Source organism: Engystomops pustulosus, unplaced genomic scaffold (assembly GCF_040894005.1).
Source record: "Engystomops pustulosus unplaced genomic scaffold, aEngPut4.maternal MAT_SCAFFOLD_138, whole genome shotgun sequence".
NCBI classification, from domain to species: Eukaryota; Metazoa; Chordata; class Amphibia; order Anura; family Leptodactylidae; genus Engystomops; species Engystomops pustulosus.
The window spans coordinates 264319-285004 of NW_027285018.1; the positions used below are offsets into that span (position 1 = coordinate 264319).

General features: G+C 47.3%; 1 protein-coding gene across 2 annotated transcripts in view; it reads right to left on the reverse strand.

The window, feature by feature from the left end:
• Nucleotides 1-8343: 8343 nt before the first annotated feature.
• Nucleotides 8344-20686, reverse strand: part of LCMT2 (leucine carboxyl methyltransferase 2) — a 36281-nt gene continuing 23938 nt past the window's right edge. Inside the window, exons 6-14 of one of the 2 annotated variants that reach the window (XR_011851081.1) lie at nt 15405-15512; nt 15189-15285; nt 14843-15079; nt 14294-14497; nt 13352-13449; nt 13018-13205; nt 12742-12877; nt 12336-12574; nt 8344-9005 (exon numbers count right to left, since the gene is read on the reverse strand). Coding sequence is in view for 1 of the 2 variants with exons in the window: in XM_072131764.1 (XP_071987865.1) it covers nt 12416-12574; nt 12742-12877; nt 13018-13205; nt 13352-13449; nt 14294-14497; nt 14843-15079; nt 15189-15285; nt 15405-15512 (1227 nt within the window). In the remaining variant the exon portion in view is untranslated. Of the gene's footprint in view, nt 9006-11750; nt 12575-12741; nt 12878-13017; nt 13206-13351; nt 13450-14293; nt 14498-14842; nt 15080-15188; nt 15286-15404; nt 15513-20686 lie in introns of those variants that run through there. The other variant, XM_072131764.1, reaches the window with a different exon arrangement.

Below are 20686 nucleotides of genomic sequence, written 5' to 3' on the forward strand. Positions count from 1 at the left end.
TCAGTCTATGCAGGGGAGAGTGATGGCGAGGTTCCCTGTGCTGGGGCTGTTGAGCTGTTAGATGCCGGGGGAGAGGAGCTGCAGGGCTGTTGCTCTGGGGACATGCTGCTCTCATCCTTAGTGTATGCAGGGGAGAGTGATGGTGAGGTTCCCTGTGCTGGGGGCTGTTGAGCTGTTAGATGCCGGGGCAGAGGAGCTGCAGGGCTGTTGCTCTGGGGCACGCTGCTCTCATCCTCAGTGTATGCAGGGGAGAGTGATGGCGAGGTTCCCTGTGCTGGGGGCTGTTGAGCTGTTAGATGCCGGGGGAGAGGAGCTGCAGGGCTGTTGCTCTGGGGGCATGCTGCTCTCATCCTCAGTGTATGCAGGGGAGAGTGATAGCGAGGTTCCCTGTGCTGGGGGCTGTTGAGCTGTTAGATGCCGGGGGAGAGGAGCTGCAGGGCTGTTGAGCTGTTAGATGCCGGGGGAGAGGAGCTGCAGGGCTGTTGAGCTGTTAGATGCCGGGGGAGAGGAGCTGCAGGGCTGTTGAGCTGTTAGATGCCGGGGGAGAGGAGCTGCAGGGCTGTTGCTCTGGGGCATGCTGCTCTCATCCTCAGTGTATGCAGGGGAGAGTGATGGCGAGGTTCCCTGTGCTGGGGGCTGTTGAGCTGTTAGATGCCGGGGGAGAGGAGCTGCAGGGCTGTTGCTCTGGGGGCATGCTGGTCTCATCCTCAGTGTATGCAGGGGAGAGTGATGGCGAGGTTCCCTGTGCTGGGGCTGTTAGATGCCGGGGGAGAGGAGCTGCAGGGCTGTTGCTCTGGGGCATGCTGCTCTCATCCTCAGTGTATGCAGGGGAGAGTGATGGTGAGGTTCCCTGTGCTGGGGGCTGTTGATGGCACTTACTTTTGCCCCCCTGCGTGTCCTGGAGCACCTGGGAGCTGTATGGACTCCTGATCTTTCCCAGCTGGCTGATCCGGCGCTCCTCTGGAGCGTGTGCTTGGAGTCTGCAGCATGTCTCCGGCGCCATCTTGATTTTTAGACGGAGCGGAGCTAAAGTACTGCCGAATAGGCTTGTCTGTTTGTTCTTTAGCCCCAAACCCCCCCCCCCCCCCCCCCCGTTTTCTGCCAGGCTGTGCCCCGATGTTGTTGGCCATTTTACCAGCTTTTGGTGCACTTTGGTGCTGGTTATTGTCGCTTTAAGGCGCCTGGAGTGGCAGAGCTCTGGACTCACGCGGCCGTTCACACTTGCAGCCAAGCCACGCTCCCGATTTTGGAGTTTTGATATATTTTTACCCTTTCCTGGGAGAAGGTTGCGTTGTTTAGTCTGTCTAGTTGGGCCAGTTCCTTGTTAGTTATAAATGTTTGCCTATTCCTATTTTTCTTTTCATGCTCATATAATGGCCTCTTACTGAATTTTTGACAGCGCACCACAATTTGCTCTGTGAGATTAGCTTGATTGTCCTTCTGGTCAAAGATTTCTTTAATCTATGAAATTGTCTGTTCTGTGTAGTTTTTATTATGTAATAAGTAATTATTTCCTCTCCATAGAGCGCTGGGTGAAGATGCTGTATTATCCGCCCAGGATATTGGACGTCTGTCAGAACTGAGAACTCGATGTAGTAAGTATTTACACCCCTGAGTGTGTTTTATGTGGGTGAGAATAAAAGGTGAAATCCTTATCTAGAGGATGGTGGCCCCACCAAATATCCAATACTTCGTATTTGTGTAATAACTCTGGGACAAAGGGAAGATCGGGATTACTGCTACATGAGGTGGAGTCTATGGACCATATTGTAGAGTTAAAGTCCCCGACTATTATCGTACAGCTCTGAATGTTATTTATTGTACAGTCTAATACGATGCATTTCCTTCGTTGTCATTTTTTGAGCTATTTAGGGCGAGTGAGAGGGAATTCCGGATGGCAATAGCCATGCCCCCTTTTTATTCGGCGCAGGAGCTGCAGAAATGTGGGAGAGATTTTTGTTCTTTAATCTGATCGGGTCAGTTTCTTGTAAATGAGTCTCTTGGAGACGGAGGACATCATCTTCATGGATTGGATCTTCCTTCCAAACTAAAGATCTTTTAGAAGGTGAATTGAGACGTTTAGCGTTTGGTGATGATGATGAACGCCGTTCTTTGTCAGTGTTGATTCTGCAATTTATCTCTACATAAAATATAATATGGAGTGTATGTTCTTATAGGGTATTGGTGATCTAGTATGAAAACCTGTGTGAGGAGGACGGGCAGATATACAACTAAACATAAAGCGTAACCGCACCCTGGTCATTACCGTGCGCTGAGCGTGGACATAGGTGTCACCTCCAGGGGCTTAGAGAGCCCAATTTATCAGAGCGCTTGTGTTCTGGGGCTGAGGCTACTTATAAACATTTAAGATCCAGAATAGAAACATAGAAAATAGGAGATTATTCCATTCACGCAACGAACCAATATAAAGGTAAGTGGCTCACACATGGAAAAAAGAGAAATACAACATTTTGGACAATGTATAGAAAATTTCCGTGAATCCTATAGGGAAGTTAAATGTGATTGTGTAGCAGGATAGAGGGGTAGGAGCCTCTAGTGGGTGAAAAAGGTAAAGGAAAACATTGGAAAACATCTCACCCCAGTCACATCGTCTTCCTTTGGCGGTGCGACGCGGTAATCCACTCTTCAGCCAATCATTGAGGAGTTTTCATGACCACCGGTTGGAGTATCTTCTTCTGCAGTAAGATCACATTCCTTGCACATTTTATTGGCTTCTTCTGGTGCATTAGTTATATGTTTGTACCCATTTTCCTGATTATCAATTTAACGGGGAGTCCCATTTGTACGGGACGTTATTCATGCGCAGGATTTTTGTACTTTGGATAAATTCCCTTCTTCTTGAGAGTCGCGGCAGAGAGATCTGTGAGGAACGTAACATTTTGGAATCTTTCAGGTAGTTTTGCGATATTACATGAAGTCTCCATTCATTTTTCTATTATGTGGAAGAAGTGAATTCGCTATCACATCCCTTGGTACGGATTGAGGGAGTGATTTAGGTTTTGGTAGGTGATGCACTCTGACAATTGTTAGGTCGTATTCTGACGCATTGGGCAGCATGCTGGTGAACGTGTCGGTTAGGAAAACATGCAGTTCGTCCGTTTTAACATTTTCTGGAATTCCTCTAAATCTGATATTGTTCATTCTGGACGCTCTTCCATGTCCACAATTTTATTTTTCAGGGTTGTTGTCTCATCTTCTACAGAGTTGGCGACATCCACTATTTCATTATGTGCAGACGAGATCTGTGCAGACATTTTGCTTTCTATGTGAATGGTCCTGTTACCCAGACCTACAATTTCTTGATGGAAACTAGAGAGAACTGGTTGGAGATCCATCAGCTACAACAGATACATCAGCTATTAGAGCTCTCATGAGGTTTTCTGAGACGGGAGAATTCTGTGTGATTTGGGAGCTCTCTCTTGATAATGATAATGCCACCTCTTGCTCTTGTTCCCCCCTAATTTTCCCCTTTTTGTTGGGGTCTTTCAATATTCTGCTTGCGGAGGAAGGGGCTTGTGCTGCGGCTGATGATTTGGCCGCCATTATACTTTTTGGGGATGAACTGGAGGGCATCAGTGCTGTGTTCAGGCTCACGATCCTCTGCTTTGTAGTAGGAGCTCCTGCAGCTCCACGCTGCTGCCGGCGCCATTTTGAGGAGAACGGAGTGATCGCTCGAAGGAGGAAAGTTTCCCTGGGCAGTTTTTAGCCAGTATTTTTTTTGCTGCCCGCGACGCTGGGGACATTCTTCTCTCCTTACTCTGCAAGGTAACGCAGGATCCGACGGGGGAAATCGCTGTGTGCCGCTATAATAAAGCCTCGGCCTCGGAGCTACTCACTCATGCGTCCGGCACCATGCTCCGCTAGGCCATGCCCGGTACTCCACCAGTATTGCTTTCATTCCTCAGGGTAATCCAGAGCCAAGTCATATATTGCAAATGAAGTGACAGAACATTGTGGTCATCGGATGGATGTGGCTGCCACTAAACTACAGATTACAAAGAGGTCATGGTAAAAACTGGAGAAAATACGCAGATCTATTAGTCAGAGAACTATGGCTAATAGGATACGGGACGTGCTGATTCTAGCAGAAATTGAAGACAACCACCTGAATGTCTGACTAGGTATAAAGAAGTAAAAGATAGGAATTGTGGAAAACTGGTGAAGTGAATGTTAAGCGGCAGATCACAGAACGCCTGCAGCAAAGAGAAGGTGAACCAAATAAATCACATGTGCAACACATGAAAAACCAAAAAGCCACAAAAAGTGTGTGACGCCATAATCACACCCTCTGTGCAAAAAACGACTAAAAACGAAAATAATAGGATTAACGTGTGCGCCCCGTGATATTCATGCAATGGAGAGACTTACCTTTGTCTGTAAAATCCTGTAAATAATGACTCTTTGTATAGTCAGCGAGGTGCCACAGACTGCATGGAATAGATCCACCTGGATTTGCATTGTAACAATTTAGGGATAACACGGCCTCCTCTGATATCACACCCACAATTTGCACACCCTTTACCTTGATGATGAAGTGATTGGCCACGGTCGTCATATTCTTGTCCTTTTCATAACATCTCCGTGTTCCTGCGTTCTCCGCCCACGTAAATCTTGGGACAGGAAGGCACTATCGCATGCACCGCGTCTTTGGTCTTACAATTGATGTATTCCTTTAAATGATATATCTTACCATCCAGTGGGTCTTTGGAAACATCTCGTGAAATCATATGATGGCAAATATTGCAATTGCCGCATGTACCAGTCCCTCTAAGCCGATGTCCTCCTGTGGTGTCACCACTGGGTCTAATGAAAGGACTTTGGCTCTATTGGTCCTTTAAGTGTCTGGCTCTTCTAGCTGTGAGCGCTGGTTTACCGGTAATATGTTCCATCAATTTCGGTTCACTCAGCAAAATATGTCAATATGGTATGTATGTGGCCCCATTGATTATTGTCCACAAGAAATGAAGAAGCGGAGTGGCACTCACCAGTAGTGTGAACAGTCTTCTTTATTCATGCGTTCATACAGAAAGTACACAGGGGGGCACGCAGTGCATCTAAGCCGACAGACCTTGAGAAGGCACCGGCTGGCGCGAAACGACCCGTCGGCTTAGCGGCACTGCGTGCCCCCCTGTGTACTTTCTGTATGAACGCATGAATAAAGAAGACTGTTCACACTACTGGTGAGTGCCACTCCGCTTCTTCATTTCTTGTGGGCTGTATCCTCATATTTCTTTGCCCTCATATAGGCTCGAGAGAAGACTTTCTTCGGATAGCCTCTGCTCCAAGTCCAATGCATCTCTTCTAAATTATGATCATCACGACAGTTCCGTCTCCTTCTCAGGAATTGGCTGCCAGGTTTAGGTTTTTCAGGTGTTGTGGATGAAAGCTGGTAAAGTGCAGGATGTTGTTGGTCGCTGTTTCTTTACGGAACAATGTGGTCTCAATTTTATTGTTCCGCTTTAACAACTTCAGATTCAGTGGATATCTGTAGGGTTATTATTAAATTCATGCACAAATTCTCTGCACTGATCCTCTGTACCACTCCAAAGAACAAGCACATCGTCGATGTATCTATACCATTCATTGACATGGACCTGGAATGACCTGGGTGCGCAGCTAGCACCCATCACAGTGCCGGAGACCTGTTGATAAAATGTCTGCCAAAGACAAAATCGTTATGGTTGAGCACGAAGCTGAGTAAATGTAGGATGAAAGAATCGTGGCGTCTGTCCATTTTCTTATTGAGATAATACGCCAGCGCTCCCACACCTCCAGAGATTCTACATCCGGGGTTAGCAGGATCAGACCTTGTGTGCTCTGCCATAAGGTGCATAGAGTCTCTCACATACGAATCCACCATTGCTTGTAGAAAGAAGTCCAAACAGGAAGATGCTTGTTCACATAAACTTCCTGCGACAATGAGTCTTCCTGGAGGAAGAAGATGTTATAATACTTGAAATGTTAGCTGCCTACAGAACAGATACAGATCTACAGATCGAATTAGTCTAGAACATTGATAGGAGAGAATGTGAGGCCTTTCTGTAAGACGACCTTTCCCCCGGCGAACGTGTGTGGGGATACATTTACAGATTTCTGGATGTCCTTCTGTGGAGGTGATCCCTGTCCGGCTTCTAGTGGCGTCTGTAGACACGTTTTTGTCTCCTCTGTGTAGGGGACGGGTCCATATTTCTGGGCCCCCTCTTTTTGGAATTTGTCATAGCCGGTCCGATGTCCTGATCGCTTGTGTCGGTTGATATCACTGAATCCGCTTGGTTCTTGCCAGTCGTCCTGTTGCTGAGGCTGTTTATCTGCCACTCGTCTCTGTTGTCCAAATGTGTCCATCTATTCGCCTTCTTGCGTTCCTAATCCCTTTTGTCCCTAATAAATGTGTCTTTCTTTCCCTCTATGATGTCGTGTAGTTTAACCCCTTCACGCTCCGTGGTGAGGAGGGCTCACGGGCTGCGTCATCTTCATACATAGATGAGCTGCATATCGCAGCAAAGACCCATCGCTAACACCTGCGGTTGGTGCTTGCACCGATCGCGGGTGTTAACCTTTTCTTTGCCGCCGGCACTGAAAGCATGGCATCTTACCCTCGATCGTTGCTCCCCCGAACGTCACCAGGGGGCGGTGATCAGTTGCCATGACAGCCTCGGGTCTTCATCTGACCAGAGGCTGAATGGCTTCTGCCTATCCATTACAATGAACCTGTGGCAGTGTATAGTGTGCAGAAATGCCATACAGGAGGATTATACAGAAGTATTGCAGTATATGGTAGGACCATCTAGGGTTAATGTACCCTAGATCAGTGGTGGCGAACCAATGGTATGGGTGCCAGAGGTGGCACTCAGAGCCCCTTTCTGTGGGCACCCGGGCCATCGCCCCAGCACCAGACAGGACTCAAAGAATCTTCCTGCAGTTCCAAACAACTTAAAAGATGCTGCTTTCAGTCATATTTTGATACTTCGCTACTTGTGACTGTAGGAAGAGCGAGAATGAATAGACAGGACCGAATTATCTCCCGAGGACCAAGATTCTCTGTGTAAGGATGGACACTGGAAAGAAGCTAAAGTGATGAAAATCTTCCATCTTTCTACTGTGTTGCTGTCCTCAGGGGCCAATATGAAGTTGTTGAAGAAGAGGGAGCAATAAGTTACTGCTTTCATTTTTGGTTGGCACCTCGCGATAAATAAGGGGGGTTTTGGGTTCAGTTTGGGCACTCTGCGCTAAAAGGTTTGCCATCACTGACCTAGAGGGTCTAAGAAATAGTGAAAAAAAAAAGGTTAAAAAAAATGTAAAAAAAAATAATAAAATATTAAAAATTCAAATCCCCCCCTTTCGCTAGAACTGATATAAAACATAATAAACAGTAAAAATCACAGACACATCAGGTATCGCCGCGTCCCAAAATGCCGATCTATCAAAATATAAAAACAGTTATGGCGCCCAAATGGAAATGGCGCCCAAATGTCCGAAATGCGACTTTAACACCTTTTTACATCACATAAAAAATGTAATAAAAAATTATCAAAATGTTGCACAGACCTCAGAATGGCAGCAATGAAAACGTCGGCTCATTGCGCACAAAACGACCCCTCCCCCAGCTCTGTGCAACGAAGTATGAAAATGTTATTAGCGTCAGAAGATGGCAAAAAATTTTTTTCTTTTTTGTACACATTTGTTTCATTTTTGAAAATGTATTAAAACGCCATAAAACCGATAAATCTGGAGTCACCGCGATCGCACCGAACCACAGAATAAAGCTGAGGTGTTATATGGAGCGAAGAGTGAAAGTCGTAAAAACTGAGCCCACAAGAACGCGTTTTTTTTTTTCACATTTTTTCCAGCTTCCCAGTACATGGCAGGGAATAATAAATAATGTGATGGAGAAGTAAAATTTGTTACACACGAAATAAGCCTCACACAGATCTGTACACGGAAACATGAAAAAGTTCTGGATTTTTGAAGATGGAGAGCGAGAAATGAGTGAAAATACCCTGCGTCCTCAAGGGGTTCTGGGGAAGAGTACAGTCTGTTAAATAGAACCGCTGGCATAAAGTGTGTACGGGCAGGGAGGAGTAACGCTATGTATAATAGTGTAATGGGTTAGCATAAGGTGATATATATTATATATATTATACAGGTTACTCCTCCCTGCCCGTACACACTTTATGCCAGCGGTTCTATTTTAATGATCTGTGTACCATCTATATATTTTTACATATGTCTGCATTCCTTTGAACTCAGGACGCTTTGTATATATGTATATATTTGCATTATAACCCCCCCCCTACCCCTTATACAACATGCTATAGCCTTATCTTTAATCGTATATTTTTCCACTCTAGGTCAGATCCTACGTGACAAAGGTCGTGATGACCGAAACGTCGTGCTAAATATTTATGATCTGTGAAAAATTATCTTTATATTATTATATATTCTTTATATTACGGTGAAGGCTTTGCTATGTGATATAATCACTGGAATAAAAATCATTTGAAAAATTCAAAATCGGTGTGTGCCATGTTCTCCGTATAGATTGAACGTGGATTGAGAATCCTTTATTGAGCACCACCCCCCTTCCTTAAGTGTGCAGCACTATCGTTCTACGTGACTATAGCATCTGGTCACCAGACGGCCATCACTTGGGTTGCCGGGCCTGTCTCCTGGCGGGGAGAGCTCTGTGACGTGCGCGGCGCCCCCACATGGCGGTGGAGGAGCGGGGCTCATCCATCCGGTGCCCGGGCACAAGGGACTCCAGCAGGGGGCGGCGATGACGTCAGACGCCGGGTATAAGGACATTGTTTGGTGCGCAGGTTCCCCAGTACACGGACATGGGGGATAGTCACATACTTATTCCAGAATATCAGGCACTTTATCTGCACTTTGGCCTCGTTCATAGGTAACAGTGAGGAGAGTCCTCGTTGTTCTCCCCTCCAGTAGGACAGCCGGGCTCAGGGGACGTGCAAGGGTTTTATGTGTTTCTAAGGCAAACCAATAAATATTGTTGTTTTTATCCACATGTTGTGATTGTACTTGGTTTATGGCACCGGCCTGGTTGTTCCTGTCCAGTATATTTGTATCCCAGTGTTCCTACCACTAATATAAGGATATGGTTGTGATGTTATAGTCAGTCACTTATACAGGCGCACATACCAAGCAGAAGAGAACCAATAGTTCCACACCTCTAGCTCCAATGAGAGAGGAGGAGCTCTTTATGGAGCTTAGATAGCCGGCGTTTAGTTACTTGTGTTTAGACGAGTGAAGCAGAAGCGGCACAAGCACCAAACCGCTGTCGTTTCCCTTCTTTTTTGCCGTTTTTCTCTCCCCACCAAAATGGACGGGGAAAGGATTTAGAGGAATAATAATACAAACCCATCTAGTGACAAGTCCCCATTTCTCTTCCATTATGGTTGTCGCCTGCTCTGTCTATGAATCCTCTCATCATCAGATGTTTGTGCACAGAGAAGACTTATCGCTGGAGAGGAATGTGCGGCAGAGGGGAAGGTCCGACTTTTCCACTGGAAAGTAATTTACCCCAAATATTTATTGGTCCTTACAAGATACAGTTCTGTCCCTTTGTGTTGTCTTCCCCCTCAGAGAATTATTAATAATAATATAATACTCCTGCAGGTCCTGGTTCTGCAGCCTGAGTACGACACGGAGATGGATGCGCTGCCGGAGACTCCACAGCTGGGATTGTGTGTGCACATGGTCCTATCAACGTGCTGGAGCATTGGGTGGTGACCAGGCACTGCATGTTTCCTCTTTTGACAAGTCTTCTGGCTCTTGGTTATCCATATTCTCTAAGGCGCCTTTGCTTGTACATTTGATTATTCTGAATTATGATTTTGTACTCTGCCGTCATCTTGGTTTTCTCTCAGTTTGCCGGATCTTGTTCTTGATTGTTTGTCTTGCAGTTTCGTGTGCAAACCCAGTTGTTGTCTGTGGTTCAGTGCAGGGCTGCCAAGTAGGCAGAGACAGAGAGAGCAGAGGAGGATAGGCTGCAGATCAGGGGAGAGTGCAGAGAAGGATATGGTACAGATCAGGGGAGAGTGCAGAGAAGGATAGGCTACAGATCAGGGGAGAGTGCAGAGAAGGATAGGCTACAGATCAGGGGAGAGTGCAGAGAAGGATAGGCTACAGATCAGGGGAGAGTGCAGAGAAGGATAGGCTACAGATCAGGGGAGAGTGCAGAGAAGGATAGGCTACAGATCAGGGGAGAGTGCAGAGAAGGATAGGCTACAGATCAGGGGAGAGTGCAGAGAAGGATAGGCTACAGATCAGGGGAGAGTGCAGAGAAGGATAGGCTACAGATCAGGGGAGAGTGCAGAGAAGGATATGGTACAGATCAGGGGAGAGTGCAGAGAAGGATAGGCTACAGATCAGGGGAGAGTGCAGAGAAGGATAGGCTACAGATCAGGGGAGAGTGCAGAGAAGGATATGGTACAGATCAGGGGAGAGTACAGAGAAGGATAGGCTGCAGATCAGGGGAGAGTGCAGAGAAGGATATGGTACAGATCAGGGGAGAGTGCAGAGAAGGATAGGCTACAGATCAGGGGAGAGTGCAGAGAAGGATATGGTACAGATCAGGGGAGAGTGCAGAGAAGGATATGGTACAGATCAGGGGAGAGTGCAGAGAAGGATATGGTACAGATCAGGGGAGAGTGCAGAGAAGGATATGGTACAGATCAGGGGAGAGTGCAGAGAAGGATAGGCTACAGATCAGGGGACAGTGCAGAGAAGGATAGGCTACAGATCAGGGGACAGTGCAGAGAAGGATAGGCTACAGATCAGGGGACAGTGCAGAGAAGGATAGGCAACAGATCAGGGGAGAGTGCAGAGAAGGATATGGTACAGATCAGGGGAGAGTGCAGAGAAGGATATGGTACAGATCAGGGGAGAGTGCAGAGAAGGATAGGCTACAGATCAGGGGAGAGTGCAGAGAAGGATAGGCTACCGATCAGGGGAGAGTGCAGAGAAGGATAGGCTACCGATCAGGGGAGAGTGCAGAGAAGGATAGGCTACCGATCAGGGGAGAGTGCAGAGAAGGATAGGCTACCGATCAGGGGAGAGTGCAGAGAAGGATAGGCTACCGATCAGGGGAGAGTGCAGAGAAGGATAGGCTACCGATCAGGGGAGAGTGCAGAGAAGGATAGGCTACCGATCAGGGGAGAGTGCAGAGAAGGATAGGCTACAGATCAGGGGAGAGTGCAGAGAAGGATAGGCTACAGATCAGGGGAGAGTGCAGAGAAGGATAGGCTACAGATCAGGGGAGAGTGCAAGAGGAAATGGTAAAGATCAGGGGAGAGTACAGAGAAGGATATGGTACAGATCAGGGGAGAGTACAGAGAAGGATATGGTACAGATCAGGGGAGAGTGCAGAGAAGGATAGGCTACAGATCAGGGGAGAGGGCAGAGAAGGATAGGCTACAGATCAGGGAGAGGGCAGAGAAGGATAGGCGACAGATCAGGGTATAATGCAGAGAAAGATAGGCGACAGATCAGGGGAGAGTGCAGAGAAGGATAGGCTACAGATCAGGGGAGAGTGCAGAGAAGGATATGGTACAGATCAGGGGAGAGTGCAGAGAAGGATAGGCTACAGATCAGGGGAGAGTGCAGAGAAGGATAGGCTACCGATCAGGGGAGAGTGCAGAGAAGGATAGGCTACCGATCAGGGGAGAGTGCAGAGAAGGATAGGCTACAGATCAGGGGAGAGTGCAGAGAAGGATAGGCTACAGATCAGGGGAGAGTGCAGAGAAGGATAGGCTACAGATCAGGGGAGAGTGCAGAGAAGGATATGGTACAGATCAGGGGAGAGTGCAGAGAAGGATAGGCTACAGATCAGGGGAGAGTGCAGAGAAGGATAGGCTACAGATCAGGGGAGAGGGCAGAGAAGGATAGGCTACAGATCAGGGAGAGGGCAGAGAAGGATAGGCGACAGATCAGGGTATAATGCAGAGAAGGATAGGCGACAGATCAGGGGAGAGTGCAGAGAAGGATAGGCTACAGATCAGGGAGAGGGCAGAGAAGGATAGGCGACAGATCAGGGTATAATGCAGAGAAGGATAGGCGACAGATCAGGGGAGAGTGCAGAGAAGGATAGGCAACAGATCAGGGGAGAGAGCTGAGAAGGATAGGCTACAGATCAGGGTATAATGCAGAGAATGATAGGCTACAGATTAGGGAAGAGTGCAGAGAAGGATAGGCTACAGATTAGGGAGAGTGCAGAGAATGATAGGCAACAGATCAGGGTATAATGCAGAGAAGGATAGGCTACAGATCAGGGGAGAGTGCAGAGAAGGATAGGCTACAGTAATCGGTTTCATCCAGGCTAATCCGTTCCAGTAGAATTTCTGCTCTGAAGGTTATAGTTCAGCACAATCGTCGTTGATCACATGGTAGGCGGCAGCTCTAACATCACTGGCCGTGCATTCAGGTGCGTCCCAAAGGAAAAACAGGTTCCACCTCCACCTAGAATGGCCACACACCTCATGTCTGGGAGTAGGACAGAGCTGTGTCCGTGTAACATCAGAGGCCACTCCAGAGCAGTCTGTAAAAAGAGCAAGACAGTGACATCAGGGGGTGGTGGAAGAGTCCTACCTCTGGGTGAGGTCCTGTAAAAGGGGCAGGAGGGATGGGTATGGAGAGCCCACCTCTGGATGAGGTTCTGTTCAGGGACAAGAGGTTTGGTAGCTGTGATTTTAATTAATTACTCACCGAGTCAATGTGGAACTCACAGACATGTCCAGTGATAAGGTCCACCATTGTCAGTCCAGGGGACCCCCGAGCGTGGATCCAGACCCCGCCTACCAGGAGCAGCTTATGGCCAATGACGTGTGAGCTGTGAGAGTATCTATACAGGTGATAAGATGCCACAAGGTGTCAAAACCGGTAGCACTGAGATCTCACACTCCTAACATGACCCCACAAAGGAGAATTACCAGAGTCCGGCCCTCCCTGCCCCCCCCAATCAATATCAGAGATAAACGTCACCTGGGAGTCAACGGCGGAGTGGTGTCCAGACGTTCCCAGAAGAAGTGAGATCCTGCAGGCTTCAGGACAGTGATAGAGCCGGTGGGGGTCCCGGACCCCAGAAGTCCTCCGGATATTACGGCTCCACCTTCCCATTCACAGGAGCTGTGACTATGACAACCCAGCGGGGTCACGCCCATAACTGACACCTGACAAAAAAGGACCAGAGCCGTTGGTAAAGAGCTGTAGAACATCTCACACATCAGGGACCGATCTCTTTATACTGCAGAGAATCTCACAACTCAATCAGCAATCACATGGCAATGCAGACCATCTAACATATCTGCTGACAGACCTGATCCCAGGACAGGCTCTCTATGTCAAGAAAAACGGGGTCCTGAAGAGCCGAGAAATCAATGCTGCGACCACCAAACACAAAGACATAGAAGCGACCTGCGGAGGACACAAGATCATACATGAGTAGCGCCCTCTAAAAGCCAACATCTACATTACTGAAATATCAGGAACATAATGCTATACCCAAAAGTCACCAGGAGCCTAATGCTTTATCCAGAAGGCGTCAGGAGCTTAATGCTTCATCCAGAAGGCGCCAGGAGCCCAAAGCTTTACCCAAAAGTCACCAGGATCTCCTAGCTTTTTCCCAGAAGGTGCCAGGATCTCTGAGCTTTACCCAGAAGGTGCCAGGAGTCCTATGCTTTACCCAATGGATGTGAGGAGCTCCATGTTTTACCCAGAAGCTGCAAGGAACTCCCTAGATTCACCCAGAAGGTGCCAGATGCCCTGTGATTTACCCAGAATGTGCCAGGAGTCCTGTGCTTTACCCAATGGATGCCATGAGCCCCATGCTTTACCCAATGGATGCCATGAGCTCCACGCTTTAGCCAGAAGGTGCCATGAGCTCCATGCTTTACCCAGAAGGTGCCAGGAGCTCCATGCTTTACCCAGAAGGTGCCAGGAGCTCCATGCTTTACCCAGAAGGTGCCAGGAGCTCCATGCTTTACCCAGAAGGTGCCAGGAGCTCCATGCTTTACCCAGAAGGTGCCAGGAACCCCGTGCTTTACCCAGAAAATACCAAGAGTGTTTTTAGGTTGGAGTTCCCAGGAGTCCCATGCTTTCCCCAAAAAGTTCAAGGAGCCAAGTTATCAACCCAAAAGGTGACAGGAACCTATTGTTTTACCCAGAAGGCACCAGATTCCCACAATTTTACCCCGAAGGCACCAGGAGCCCATTGTCTTACCAAGAAGGTGTTCAGAGCAGAAACTTTTAGGTTCCTTACCGCAGAGACAAACCCGGGTGGCCGAGTGCCTCCAGCGTCTAAGTTCCAAGGACAGATCTCTCCGGGTTATGGTCACAGCACCTGTAGCCTTCTCACAGGTGAGGATCATAGCATCAACTGCTGGACGAGAGGGGGAGAACCGACCCCCAAGGACAAGTAGGTCTCCGCCTGTAAGAGGAGCGAGCGAGTGGAGGAGGCGTCCATCTAAGAAAACAGAGCAAACAAGGAGTGGGTGCCCATCCTACTGATCCCAGCGCATACGTAGATTGTCCCAGAGCACATACACTGCTAATTATTCCACCTTCAGTAATTACACCAATTATCCAACAACACCAAGGCCCATGAAGTGTAAGTACAACTATAATATACCCTTCCATAACTCCATAATGAATCCCTTCTAATCTGGCTCCACTCATCCTCCTGAACTGCAGCTAGACTAAAGGAGTCTATGGAGAGGGGAGGAGGGAACATGGATGAGAGGAGGAAGGAGCTACCTGGGTATTGTCTAATCAGTGTATCTGGACCGGAGAATCCACAATTCATAGTTACCCCATTGGCTAGACGTCACCTCTCGGCTCCAGGCCTCTTCCTCCTGCAGTAAAACATGGATATCCTCTAATCTGTGATGTTTTCCAGTTCCTTCCCCAAAACCTCCAGTAGTCACAATAAATTGTGAGGAAACAATAAAGGACCGGTGACCGAATCGCCGTAATCCGAGAACATCTGAGGACAGGGGCTTAGCCAGAACAGCACCACTACAGGCTGGAGCAGGTAATACCTCGAACTCTGCAGAAATAAGACAGGAACGGTCCAGTAGTGAATTAAAGTGGTTTCCTGGCCCCATGTATTACTACCATATAGGACAGGGCAGGCTCATCTCCTGATAGGTAGGTACCTGCACATCCTGAGAGTGGCCGCAGCGCTGGAACAGCTGCCAGGTCGCCTTGTGATGCCACCAGGATGAAGTAATGAGAACATTTCAGATGAATCTCCTGCAACAAGTAACACGTCATGATAAGGAAAACACAAAATGCTTACCGGTGGGGGTGCACATATTCCAGAGGTGGGGGCACCAATCATGGAGGAGGCATTTGAAACTGGGGGCACTTACTTCAAACTCATCAAACTGCTCCAAGGAATCCAGACGCATCTTCTCAGACTCAGGAACACAAGAGGCGGAAAACTCATTCATGTCCAGGACCCGACAGCTCTGCCAGCCCTGGTGATAGTGAGAGTGTGAGCGCCCCCTGAACAGGGGAATATCAGCCCCCCCACCACACAAGGACCCCTCAATTACTCTTTATAATGAAGGAACTCCAGAGCTGGGCAAAGGTTTAGATGTAGGATAGAGAAAAACTTCCTCACAGAAAAAATGGAAGCAATCCAAATAGTATATGCAACGTTTCAGTCTTAGATGAGACCTTCATCAGTCACTAGAGACAGTAAATACATCATGTAAATCTCTAGTACAAAACCCATAATATCAAAAGGTAAAGCAGATAAGTGAGGAGGCACCTGGTGAGGTGTGGAGTGTACACAAGCTATGGCTGTAGGACACACTGACCATGAGAGATACCAAGGAGAGCCTAGTAATGGGGGGTCACATATATACAGGGCGCATCAAGGAATATACACAGAACAATCCCATAGACAAATGGAAGCCAAGAACCCAAGACCACATTGTAGGTCGCAGAGTCCTCGTGACTACTTGTTCACCATAACTTGTGGAGGCCGAGTAATGTGTATTATGTTTATTACACGGGCACCGAAAAAAAGATGTCCAGTGACACCTCTTCCTATGATCCGGAAATCACAGCCAGTATAGTGGCCCAGGTATCAGCTCCAAGAGATTTCCTGAGCATCTAGAACCCTATTAAGTCATCAACCACACTGCGCACACTGGCTTAATATCTAGGGGTGCAAGGCAGCCATGTGCATCACCAGTTGCCCTACGACCTTGCTATTTTGGAGCAGATATTAAACAAATGCTCTTTTGATTTAATAACACTCACAGTCTAATATCTAAAAAAGAAATCATCAAGAGGAAAACATTAAAACAATTGAGACTCAAGTTGTCTCCACACCCGCGACCCATTACATAAAAACATTCAAAGAAAAAACAAGGAAACAACTGGAGAGATTCAAGAAAGTCAAACAAAAAAAAGCGAGAGAAATGAATTAGACACCCAAGACTTAGACGGAGTCTGCTCTGGGAGTGTCCTCTGGGAGTGTCCCCAGGGGGTGTCCTCAGGTAATGTCCTCATGTGGAGCAGGATTCCCGCCTTTTGTAGACTCTGTCCAAATGGTAATCTTGGGTGTCTAATTAATTTTATCACCAGAATCCTCCAGTTCCGGATCAGACCACTACGGTTCTTTTCCTCCATTTGGGCGTTTTTTAGGCCAACGAAATCACAGACATGGACGACCCAGACGAGGAGGCGAGGACAATGCAGCCGCCACACAAGGCCTAACCACGACAATGCATGTAATGACAACCCCATGGTCGTCAATATCTCCTCATCCAGTACAAGTCCAGCTCACATGGGACTTTTCTTCTGTCCAGCTCAACAACTTAATACTACAGATCCTCAGGGCTCAAATTTCTTTAATACAGAAAGTACCCAAACACAAGTTCCAACAGCGCCAGAACCAGCCGTCAGAAGAGCTCAGGATTTCAACCTCAAATCCAGGAGCACATTTATGCTGCCCCCAAGCAGTGGAAAACTCTATTTCTCTTGTCAATAGGGTATTCATGAGAGAGAGAGATATTAATAAGGGCACATTATATTACCCAAGTAACTTTTCTTACCTTGGCTGGCAAGCATTAGACCCCCTCATAGATAGGCAAGATTATACCAATGAAATTTTTTCACAACTTGCAGACACACAGGTCTATCGTAAAGTCACCCAAGACCCCATCACAACATTATCTGGGAAAATTAAACAGATATTAGACGACTATCCTCGGGCCAAAACAATAGATCAGAAACACAAAGATCACAGAGAATACGGGGTCTTGATTGTACAGAAAGCTAAGTACTTCCCAAAATTCATAAAAGACTTGACAAACCCTCGGGCAGACCGATAGTCGCTCCTTCCGACTCATTACCTTCTCCCCCATTAATCAAATTGCCCGCTTCTTTTCTTCTCGACACCAACAACTCTCAAACAACATTCCCCATGTCTGGTAACGTATGTATACCTGTATATATACCTGTATACCAGCATGAGAAAGGGCTTTTTGTAGTCTCTAAGCTACTAGACGACAAGTCACCACATTCACCCCCAGACTGACCACTAAGCCGAGACCTTCTAACACTGGTACTACATGAGAATTACTTCATGTTCCAAGATTCGCTTTACCTCCAAATAAGTGGCACAGCCCTGGGATCCAATTTGGCCCCCCTTTATGATTTGGAAGATCGCTTCATTGTTGTACCAAACTCACACCATCCTATGGAGAAGATACATTGATGACATCGTCTGCATACGGGGAGGGAAACTAGATAGTCTTCAAGCCTTCCATTCCCATCTCAATCAAACTTGGCCAGAACTTCAGTTCAACTATAGTCTGGAACAAATGGACTTCCTGGACACAACAGGTTCACTCATCACTGATCTCTACACTAAACCCACCGACCCAAATAGCCTCCCGCATTTTTCCAGTTGCCATCCAGATCCTTGCAAACAATCCCTTCCCAATTCCCAACAACAACGTGTCCACAGACTTGTCACAGACCCTTCTCCTCTACGCCGACACGAGATGCATGAAAACGAGGCGATCCCGAGCACACACTAAAGATAAGGTCATCTATTCCGAGGAAAGCTCCAAAGAAGCGTCAACTTCATCCACCGACACCACCCCTCCATCCTCCAATCACACGAATCCATAGCTAGTCATTGGTCTAGCCTCACAAACAGTCAACCCACCACACCGGAGGTCACCAATCACTTGCGCCCATACAAACGCTACCTAACCTTAACCCTTTCAGGACTGGCCAGTATTCTGTATTCTGAGTTGCGTTACGACTTTTGAACAATTTTCCTTATCAAAGTGATTATGAGATTGTTATTTCATCATTTGTTGTGCTTAAGTTTTGCATTTATTTAAAAAAAAAAATAATAATTTCCAAATTTAAAGCCATTGCGTTTTCAGGCAGATAGTTTTACCAGGTAGTTGCTGAATAACATTTCCCATATTTTTGTGTCAGGGTTTAGGGTCAGTGGACCCTCTGGACCACCGTGGGAGGTGGTACTAGCCGACACCTGCGACCGGAGTCTAAGTGGCACCTGGTCTTCAGCAGAGCCCGCCGCAAAGCCGGATGGTCTCGCTGCGGCAGGTGCCACCAGGTCGCTCCACAGGTGCGACTCGCCCGCGGTGGCTGTCCGGGTAAAGGTACAGAAACGGAGTCCAGGATCAAGGTCAGGAACCGGCGCGGAGTCAGGGCAGGCGGCAGAGATGCAGAGGTCACAACAGGGATTCGGGCAGAACAGAACAGGGAACAGGAAGCTTTCTCAATGGCAAAAGAGCTCAAAGATCCAGCAGGGAATCCTGGGAGCAGCCGGCCTTTAAGGAAACCTGGGAGTGCCAGTGCCAATCAGTGGTGCGCTGGCCCTTTAAATCCTAGAGTGCCGGCGCGTGTGCCCTAGGGAGCGGGGACGGGAGCAGGAGCGTGGAGAGGAGAGTTTGGTGCTGGGACCGGGGGCAGCGCCATGGAGAGATCAGAAAAAGCTTTTAGGAAGATTTTTAACCCCTTGAGAGCGTCATAGTAATTAAAGCAAAATATTGAGGAAATTTAGAATGGTCGGATTTTGTCGGTAATTTGTTCATTTAGCCCTAAAATTTACACGTTCACTAAAGATAAAAAGAGAAAACCCATCTTATAATTGTTATGCTAAGTACAGAGACCCCCCCCCCCCCGCATGAGGCCGTTACTTCTCCCAAGTACAGAAGAGACCCCCCACATGTGGCCGTTACTTCTCCCAAGTACAGAAGAGACCCCCCCACATGTGGCCGTTACTTCTCCTGAGTACAGAAGAGACCCCCCGCCTGTGGCCGTTACTTGTTGTAGGGGGCAGAGCGAGGCGCAGGAGGGGAGGAGCCTATAAAACATTAGTTTTCCCGTTAATGTCCCTGCGCGGGGGCTTATTATTTGTGGGATGTGATGCATTTTTCAGTGGAATTATTTACACTAATAATATGGTGGACGCCATATACCCCAAGTAATAATTTATTCTACCGCTCAGTACAATTACTGTGATACCACATTACTAGATTTTTGCCTACGTTTTACTGATTTTACCATAAAATCTCAAAAAATTTATAATTTTGCATCATCATATTCCAAGCAGCAGAACTCCTAGAATTTTCGGTCTTTATAGCTGGATGAGAGGTTCCTTTTTGTGGGACATGCTGCACTTTATAACAGTAATATTTCTGTTTTGATAAAGGTTTATGTTGGACAATATCGGTAAAAACTTTTGCGATGTTGTCTTATTGTACGGGTCATTACAGACCTGGCGACACCACATCAGTGAGGTTTGTATGGCGAGTTTCACTGTTTTATTGTATCTGGTGTAATGTGTGATGGGGATTTTTGATTAATTTATAAGTTTATTTTTATGTAAAACCTTTTTTTACTTTTTGACTTGTCCCACTATTGGACATGAACAAGCGATGGTTTGATCATTCTAATACCCTGCAATACTGATGAATAGGCTGACACTGCGCCTGTAACATCCCCCCGTATGTACTAGGACCTTACAGGCATTTACTATGGACAGCCCCGGGGGGGTCTTAGCTCAGACCCCAGGGTAACCATAGCAACGATCAGCACCCCCACAAACACACTGCAGGGGGGTGGCGATCGAGCAGGGGGAATATGCCGCGATCTCGCTGACTCCGGCAGTTAAAGGGGTGACACCAGTGTTACTCGGGGATGACTGCCGTGATTCCCAATGGTGACTCAGATCTGGTGTAAAGCCAAAGCGGCGTTGGCTCAGAGCCGTACAAGTAACTGTAACCCTACTGGTTCAAAGCTGACGAAGGTCCCAGCAGACCCAAGGTCAGACAAGGCTTCCTTAGCGTGCAAAAATTCTGCAATTTCCATGTCTTAATTGCAATAAATGTACGGAAGGGGAGAAGATTTTTACCCCCTTGCACCGATATATCAGTAATCGCAATGTGATCCAATGTCCTTGAATATGTGGGCGAGACCTTCCAATATACCCGGAACAAGTCCCACATTCATTGCAAAAAGCACAAGACGAGGGAGCAATAGGCTTACGCAACTCCTGCTCCGCAAAGTCTTGTGGATACATCGATTGGATCCAATGGACTTAATAGAGAAGATGAAATGCAAGACGTAACTATTGTAGTCCCATCATTGTCTA